Here is a 9,850-nt window from a genome sequence, read left to right on the forward strand (position 1 = left end):
TGTGCACTTCCTGTAAGTGTTGAAAAACCACTACAGAGCAATAAAGGTGAATATAAACCCTTGAGGAATGTTATAGAGAGATAAACTTATGACATGGGAGAATGAGAGCTGCAAGCTAAACCAAGCAGGAAATTGCAGTAACATGATTCACCCAGTGGATTTATGTTTTTTTGAAGAGAAGGCAAATCATGGTTGAGAGCAGATGAAGTTGATGCCTCCTGCCGACTTTGACGTGCAACATCTGGAGTTGTTTTGTAACTGCAACATAAGAATTGTGGCTTGGTTGTGGGTAACGCTCAATGAACAAGGAAAGCAGAAATTGTGATTTGAGGAGATGCTCAAATAACACATTCCATTTTATAACATTCTAGTTCTAAAATGCAATCAGAGTTATATTAAACAGGATTATTGAAGCTTCCAATTGACCTCACCATCTGGCACCCGAAACAGAGAAATATTTTACACTGAAGCTAGGATCAGCATGCAGACTGAACTCACTCACTGGTTATACATGTTCTCTCCCATATTTCATTATTTACATTGAACGATCTAATCCCCTGCCACTGACCATAGAACACAGAACAGTGCTTGACAGGAACAGGAGCTTTGGCCCATGATGTCTGTGCCAACCTTGCCAATCTAATGTCTGCACAAGATCCATATCCCTCCATTTCGTGCCTATTCATGTGTCTGTCTAAATGTCTCTTCATATCTGCTTCCACCACCTCCCCTGGCAGCACATTCCAGCCACCTACCACTCTCTGTGCAAAAAACTTGCCACATAAATCTCCTTTAAACTTTTCCCCTTTCAGACTAAAGCTATGCCCTCTCGTATTAGACATTTTGGCCCTGCGAAAAAGATTAAGCAACTAAGTAAAAAATTAAAGGAATTGTGAATTTTCAATAAAATATAAATTGTTCAAACATTTTGGATAGATTCTGTTTCTGGCTCTAAACAGTCGCCAAAACTTTCAGTAAATATCTTAGAGAATTCTGGTCACTGTGGATTAGATATGGCTAATCAGATTAATATGCTTTTATTCCTTCAATAAATGATTTGTGCAATAACTGAGGAACATTACACTGCTTTGCTAATAATGAATCCTGCATGTTTGACCACAAGCTTCTGGAAAGGGGAAGACCCAGCTTGCACCACCTTTTACTCATGACACAAGAAGACAATAAATACAGATGCCATGTACTATGGATTGGACACAGACTGCAAGCAGTGCAGCAACGGTCAGAAGATAAAGAACATTGTAACAACACATCACCATGAACATCAAAGTTAACTTCATTGTTCTCACTCTCTTCTTATTTTATGTGTCTTCCATACAAGGTAAGAAATGTGTAAAATCAGAATTTCTTCCAGTCACTGTTAGCCTAAATCTAATTTTTCTGATAGAATTACAATTGAAATTCGATTAGTTCTGTGCTATCTATTTAAATGAAGACGCAACAAGATTAACAGTAATCTGTATCTTTGAATAAACAATACAGCATTCATAACACCAGGAATGTAGAAGTTGGATTTACGAAATGCACTTAAATTCTGTTTTCAAAACTAACCACTAATCACATGTTTATTTTGATTTTACAGCTGCATCAATTGGGAGATCAGGAACTAAACTGCGCTGTCAGTGTATCAAAACATCCTCAAATTTCATCCATCCGAGGTTCATGGAGAACATTGAAATTATTCCCAGTGGTCCTCACTGTGGGAATGTAGAAATCATGTAAGTGTTTATGATAGAATATTTATGTTTCTCCTTGACATTGTATTAGACATTGTTTTATTCAGAAGGTAAATCTTGAAGTGAGGACAGAAATTATTAAACAATATGCAAAAAAAAATTGGCTAGATTCACCCAAATCCCTACTTTGTTTAATAACTTCAGAACCAAAGCTGAAAAAACATTATTTGTTAAGTTTCCATTTGACCAAAATAGATTTCATACTATTGGGCCATACTCAATGGTTTTTCAAGTATGACAGGCGTTCAGCAGGTACGTAACACCTGTTGATGTTTTAATTGTTTCTGAATCAAACGTGAAAGAGCTTTCACGCAAGGTTTTCATTTAACCATAATAGATTTCACTGAATTCAGACACATCCCACTGTACTGCACCTAGAAAACAAGGAGCAACATGAGGAAGGAATTTTCCAAGTACATTAAGCATCTTGCAGGTAGTAACAGAGCACCATTTTGCAGCCTGCTATAGCTTAATTAGAACTATCCTTCCTGTGATTTATAGTGTACAAGTTTATCTGTTATCAAATAGGAGATGAAGGATCAAGGTCAAAGCAAACAAGGTCTGTAGGGGTCCATTTCTCTCTAGAATACTGACTAGGATTCTAGGATTATTGTATAACAGGTTCCTCATTTTGCCACGAGCTCACTTATAGATCTGAAATGCATGCTATCCATAAGACAAAGGAATCTTTCCTAACATTGGTCAAGATCACAAAACCAGAATGAATGATAGAATAGTTAAGAATTTTATTGGTATTTTGTTGCCCGTTTTTTTATATATATTCAGACAACTGATTTAAAATCTGTATATTTCTTCACTTCTTTAGTGCCACTCTTCAAGATACTAATCGAGTCTGTCTGGATCCTGAATCCTCCTGGGTAAACAAAATTATTAAAAAGATACTCAGTCGGTAAGTTTCTATTTCTGAGCAGAATAATGAATTGTGCAAGGGAAACCATTATGCTTTTTATTCTACTCATTAGTCAGATGCATGGCTAAGTTACAAGCCAGAATGCAAACCTTTTATGTGACTTGCAGGAAGAGGCTAACGTCTAATTAATATACTTTGGTCCCAGACTGTACATGAGAAAGGACCTAAGGGGAAAGTCACTGATCCCACAATTCCTATTGGTATCAATGTCTGAAAGGTACACAGCTCAGAGGACAAAAACACTATTGTCTTCTTCAGATGAGTTCAGTGCTGGCCCTGCTAGGGGCAAAGGTCTGTGGTGTTTAGATTAGTGCACTAATGATATTGCAAAGAGTAAGACCTCAATCACTCTTTGGATCAAAAAAAAATACTAAATATTCATTGCTGGCCCTTTATGCAATTAAAAAATTCACTGTAATTTTTATTCATGTTTGTATTTTTTTACAGTCCCAAGACTGATGCAGTTCAGTGAGGAGAAACTCAGGGTCAGAGAGTGAAAAGGCTGAAACATTATCCATACTGGAGACCTAGATTAAGTTCAAAAACTCACACTGGCCTGGATCTTGTTCAGATTTATGCTAGTATCATAATAGCCTGTGAATGTATTAAAACAGCTGTGAATGGCTTAAAACAGTGTTTTATAATTATATATTTATTTGTGTGTTAAGGCTAATGCTTGAGGGATTCTTTAGTTATATATTTATTTTTATACTAATGCCAATGGTTCAAGAATGAAATGTATTTTTGTCTTACTGAATCATACCCTGCATCATGTTAACAAGTTGTCAATGTCTCAGAGATTACAATCCAATGGTAACCAAGAATAAGTAGAAGACAAATTTAAAAGAAATTCCTAAATGGTCTTCAGTAGAGCCAGCAATGCTGTCACTATGTCAGCAATGCTAAGCATGTTAGTGCAAGCACAAATGGACTGAGTCATATTTATATGTCCAGGGAGCAGATGACACAGCATTGTCGGTTCCATATCCTCTTAATGGAGCCACAAGAGACTGCAGATGCTGGAATCTGGAGCAGCAAACAACCTGTTGGAAGAATTCAGTGGATCGAGCAGCACCAGTCCTGATGCAGGGTTTTGACCCAAAACATTGACAATTCCTTTCCTCCCACAGATGCTGCTCGACCCACTGTGTTCCTCCAGCAGATTGTTTGTTGCTCCATATCCTTTCAAACTAACTCAACAATGTAACAATATCAATGCTTAGCTCTTATCATCTTCCTTCAGTTGTTCATAGTAAATGCTGCAGGGTATATTTAATCAACATTGTAATGCAAATTCTGCCAATTATTTATTGTAAAACACAACTAAATATTTATATATGTCCAATGATTTCATTCATCTCCATTACAGAAAATGTAATCTTGATGACAGGAAAATAATGCCATACAAATAGATCTTTTAATAATTGATTGGAGGTTTCCAATGATAAGATATTTATTTATTAGTCACATGTACATCGAAACGCACGGTGAAATACGTCTTTTTGAGTTGCTAAGAATGTGCTGGGGGAAGCCTGCAAATGTAGCCACTTTTCCTGCGCCAACATAACATGCCCACAGCTCCTAACCTGTACGTCTTTGGAATGTGGGAGGAAACCGGAGCGCCTGGAGGAAATCCACGCAGACACGGGGAGGACGTACAAACTCCTTACAGACAGCAGCGGGAATTGAACCCAGGTCGCTAGTGCTGTAATAGCGTTACGCTAACTGCTATGCTGCAGTGCCGCATTTCATCAACTGGACTTTTTATACAGTACTTACTCAAAGATAAATTATTTCATACACTTAATGTAAGGCATTAAGTATGCTGCATTTTGGTTTCCAAATAATTGATCTTGTCTTAAATTATTATTAAAATATTTGGAGATACCTGAATAACCACTGTGTGAATTAACTGTGTGATATATACCATAATCAGGAACTACAGAGGTTCACAAAAAGAACACAACCATTTTAAATATCATGGAGGGTTGGACTAACAGATTTATGGAGCCCATACCCAAGAGTTCCATGTAAATAGTGTCCTCCATAAAACTCACCAGAATGAGGGTTGACATTGTGCTGGATTCTCCTTTAAATGATTAGTCTCTCACTTCTGCCAAGAGCAAATCAGCAGAAGATGGGGAAGTAAAATTGATAGTTCACAAAGCACTTGTGTTTTGTGCTGCCTGAACTTTTTCTCTGCTCAAAGCAGCACCCTGATTCTCCAAATTTCTTGCGCAAGGCTCACCAGCTCCTGACGCCAAACCTTTGCTGGCCTGAACCTCATTAAACTTCACACCAATGGAGAAATGGTTGGTTCAGCAGTGTGAGCCATGCGTTGAACAACGACCCTTATTTAGGTTCAATCAATCCTATTTAATACATACATTAAATTTAAATGTTCTTGGCTTTTACAAGATTTTCTGACCCTGGTGGATTTCAGTCCATCATTGAAATGAAACAAAGGAAGGGGGATAGGAAACAAAGGTAAAATGCCAGAAGCTATTATTAAAAATATAACAGGGAAATTAGAAAAAAAAATCAAGGTAATCAGGTAAAGGCAACATAGATATTGTTGCTAAATTTGCTGATGACACAAATTAAAGATGAAAATAAATTATAGAGTTATACAGCACGGAAATTGGCCCTTTGGCCCAACTGGTCCGTGCTGACCAAGATGCCCCATCCAAACTAGTCCCATTTGCCAGTGTTTGGCCTATAACCTTCTAAACCTTTCCAATCCATGTACCTGTCATTTAAAAGTTGCTATTGTACCTGCCTCAACCACTTCATCAGGCAGCTGATTCCACATAGATACCACTCTTTGTGTAAAAAAGCTACCACTCAAGTTCCTATTAAATCTTTCCCCTCTCACCTTAAACCTATGCCCTCTAGTTCTTGATTCCCAACCCCGGGAGAAAGACTGAGTGCATTCACCCTATCGATGCCCCTCATGATTTTATACATCTCTATAAGATCACCTCAGTCTCCTATGTTCTAAGGAATTAAGTCCTTGTCTGTCCAACCTCTCCCTATAACTCAGTCCCTCAAGTCCTGGCAACATCCTTGTAAATCTTTCCTGCACTCTTTCCAGTTTAATAACATCTTTCCTATAGCAGGACAAGCAAAACTGAACATAATACTCCAAGTGCGGCCTCAGCAGCATCCTGTACAACTGGACCACGACATCCCTACTTTTATATTCAATGCCCGACTTTTATATGAAAGCCAGTGTGCCAAAAGCCTTCTTCACTACCTATCTACCTGTGACTCCATTTTCAGTGAAACATGTATTTGTACTCCAACATCCCTCTGTTCTGCAACATTCCCCAGGCCCTTGAAGAGGACATAACAAGGTTTCATAGAAATGCAGAAGTAGATTAAATGATTATTCAAAATTTGAGCAAATGGAAAGTGATGTGGGAACATGTGAAATTGTCCTTTTGGCACAAAGTGACAATGAACCACGTTGTCTAAAAGGTGAGAAATTGCAGGGAAATTGAAAGATGCAGAGGGATCTGAGTGCCCTAGTCTATGATCTGCAAAAGGCCAATTTGGTACAGCAAGTTATCAAGAAAGCTAACAGAATGTCATTGTTTATTACAAAGGCAATTGAATACGAGTGTAAAGCAGTTCTGCATCAGTTAAGTAGGCCATTGATGAGACCACATCTGGCAGTATTGTTCTCCATGTTTAAGGGAGGGTGTCAAAACATTGGAAGCAGTTCAGTGAAGATTCTTGGTAATTAGGGAATAAAAGGTTACCCGAGATAGAAGAGAATGCCAAATTGATGTTACAATTAGATTATTAAGTGGCAGAACAGGCTCAAGGGGCTGAATGCTGCTTCTAATTTGGATGTAGAAGACAAAAGCAAAATGTTATACTACATCTCAGCAGGCAGGTAGAGTCTGCTTCTCAGTACCACACTTCTAAAAGTTTCCCAAGACTTCGAAGGGGACAGGGGAAGGACAGGGTTGCAGATGAGATTCGCACTAGAACTTCATTATTCATGAGGGACAGGGACACAAACTTCCCACAGATAACAAAAAAAATTTGGAAATTATTTAGGTTGCTGGACCTGTCACTACGGCTGCAATGACATGTCCAGAGCGGGTTTCACTGATGTATAACCACGTCTATGTAAGCTTCAAGGTGAAACATACAAGCATTCCCTGACACTGGTTCTGTCCACACATCCAGTCCATACTTTGACCCTGAGCTCCAGCCATGAACCTACCCATGTTCCTGAGCCTGTCTCGGGCCCCGACTGTGGTTCCAGCTGTACAATGAACTATTTGCTACACAACACACCAAATGGAATCACCATATTCACCAGACATCAAGGGAGAGGTCTCTGGAGGATCATGCGATGTTTACCAACGCTCCCGGTGACACACAGCTAACCTCGCGCATACACTAATCCACAGAGAATAAATCAGCCAACGACAAAGGCTTAGTGTATAAATTTCAAGAATGGAGGACTTCAAAATGAGCCAGGTTAGGATTGTTCATAGAGAAAGTAAAGACTGTTTGGGGCAGGCGCTCAAAATCATGAAGTGCTTTCATAAAGCAGACAGTTTCTGCTGCTCAAAGGATGTGAGCTCCATGGGGCAAGGTCGAGTGGACAGTCAGAGACTTTTTCCCAGGGCAAAAATGGCTAACACTAGGGGGCATAATTTTAAGGTGATCGGAGGAAGGTATAAGGGGGATGTTAGAGGTAAGTTTTTTTTTCACACAGAGAGTGGTGGGTGCTTGGAACACACTGCCGGCAGAGGTGGTGGAGGCAGATACATTAGGGACATAAAAGATTCTTAGATAGGCACATGAATGATAGAAAAATGGAGGGCTATGTGGGAGGGAAGGGTTAGATAGATCTAGAGGAGGATAAAATGTCGGCACAACATCATGGACCGAAAGGCCTGTACTGTACTGTAATGTTCTATGTTTTAAAGCAATTTCATATTGATGGAGGTAGTGAGACTTGGCTTGTTTGGGGGATCTGTAGAGTTTTCAACATTCTTGTTGCCCAGGTCCACAAAAATTCTTAATCTGAGGTTTACTCTTCCTGTACTCTATATAAAAAAGACTAAATTATCGCCATTTTAGAGTAAACATGTAACATTACTTTTAGTTACATATTAAAATTTTAAACACAGATTCATCACTGATTGGATTAACTTTTAGATTGCACTCAGATTGGAATTATCGGGGTATCTGAATCTGTGCCTTGCACTTAGTGTGTTGCAGGACGTGTTAGAAATGCTGCTTAGAGATGCTACTTTCTCAGCACCAATCCAGAGCTCAGATTTGGTTTAGTAAAGGGGCACCATGTAAAAGTAAAGGGTTAAGAAGGACAATTAGCTGGTAGAAAAGGTAGTCAGCATTTTATAAGTATATTAAGGGCAAAGGAATAATCACAGAAAGAGTGGAGCCCATTAACGACAATGTGGTTTAGGTGTGTGTGAGGTCGGAAGGTATAGATGAGGTCTTAAATGAATACTTTGCAGCAGTATTCAAAGTAAATGGACTTTGTAGTTAGAGGATTCACTACAGTTTAGTAACACTATGAGCAATTTGACCACTTTGTCGAAAAATGGACTTTGTTCTAATTGTGTTTTCTTGTAAAAATTGTGCATAATTTATGTTTAATTTATGTTTTTTCTTGTGAGTGCTGCTTATATGATACAATGTGCCTGTGATGCTGCTGCAAGTAAGTTTTTCATTGCACCTGTGCATACATGTACTTGTGCATATGACAGTTAACTCGACTTTGACTTTGAAGAGGAAGGTGAAATTCTGGTGCAACTCTCCATAAATAAAAAGGTACCCAATCTGTAGCGCACTGTGGTGAATAAATCCCCGGGGCCAGATGATATCGATCCCAGGCAGCTATGGGAGGCAAGGGAAGAGATTGCTGGGGCTCCGGCTGAGATTTTTAAATCTCCACTGGACATCCAGTACCAGATGACTGGAGAGTGGCAAATGTGGTTCCCCTTTTCAAGAAGGACAATGGGGAAAAGTCTGGCAATTGCAGACTCATAACATCGGTAGTAGGGAAATTGGAAGAAATTCTAAGGGACAAGATTAACAACCAGTTGGACAGACAGGGACTAACCTGAGATAACCAGTATGGTTTTGTCAAGGGCAGATCCTCTCTGACCAATCTGACTGAATTTACCCCCCTCCCCCCAGAGTTAACAAAATGTACTGCAATGGCAGTGCAGTAGATGTGGTTTACATGGACTTCAGTAAGGGTTCTGACAAGCCCCCACATGGCAGACTGGTCCAAAGAGTTCGGGCCCATAGGCTCCAGGGCAACTTGGTGAATTGGTGTTGTAGAAACTCTAATTTAATCTACAATAAGAGATGATAACTCTGAGTTTCGTTCCAAGGTTTTATTTATACATGGTACCATGGAGAGTGGGCAGCAATCTCCACTGTCACCCAGAAGGTTACAAGCTTATTTTATATGTTAAAACAACAGCTATATCACATGACTAGTCCAGTTATGGCTGTTACACACTTAAGAACTTAATTAATGTATCACATAGATCAAGATAAGACAAAAAACAACACCAATCAGTTCCCCTTATCAGTGTGCTCAAGGCTGACCTCGCACCCTGTTTTACTTCAAAGTCTGATTTCAGCAGTCTACTGCAGACCTGCTGGCTCCAAGCCCAGATTTACTGTTGACTGCAAGCATGATACTCTAATACAATGTCAAGTATCCCATCAGCCCCAGTATAGTCAAAAGACACTATTTATTCTTCTACAATTGGACTGAAAATAGGAGACAGAGGATGACAGTAGAGCATTGTTTTTGTGATTGGATGTCTGTGACTAGTGATGTTCCACAGGAATCAATGCTGGGATCCTTGCTGTTTGTAATATACATGAATGACTTGGATGTGGATGTCAGTGGCATGATCAGTGAGTGTGCATATTACATGAAGACTGGTGGAGTTGTTGATGGTGTGGAAGGTAGACTTAGGCTGCAGGGTGATATCAATAGGTTGGAGAAATGGGCTGAGAAATGGCAAATTGAGTTTAATCCTGATAACTGTGGGGTGATGCATTTTGGAAGTACTAATGTGACTAGGACATGCAATGTAAATGGTAGAGTTCTAGTGAGTATTGGTGTACAAGTCCAAAGATCCTTGAAGGT

The 9,850-nt window shown here is 39.3% G+C and overlaps 1 protein-coding gene across 1 annotated transcript; it reads left to right on the forward strand.

Annotated features, from left to right (window-relative positions):
- Positions 1 to 1,197: 1,197 nt before the first annotated feature.
- LOC127586441 (interleukin-8-like) lies at positions 1,198 to 4,571 on the forward strand. Its single transcript, XM_052044398.1, has 4 exons — positions 1,198 to 1,339; positions 1,601 to 1,736; positions 2,581 to 2,664; positions 3,133 to 4,571. Exons 1-4 carry the CDS (start codon positions 1,276 to 1,278, stop codon positions 3,155 to 3,157), a joined length of 309 nt encoding a protein of 102 aa, XP_051900358.1. The 5' UTR covers positions 1,198 to 1,275; the 3' UTR covers positions 3,158 to 4,571.
- Positions 4,572 to 9,850: the final 5,279 nt, after the last annotated feature.

The sequence above is a fragment of the Pristis pectinata genome, chromosome 2 (assembly GCF_009764475.1).
Source record: "Pristis pectinata isolate sPriPec2 chromosome 2, sPriPec2.1.pri, whole genome shotgun sequence".
Lineage (NCBI taxonomy): Eukaryota > Metazoa > Chordata > Chondrichthyes > Rhinopristiformes > Pristidae > Pristis > Pristis pectinata.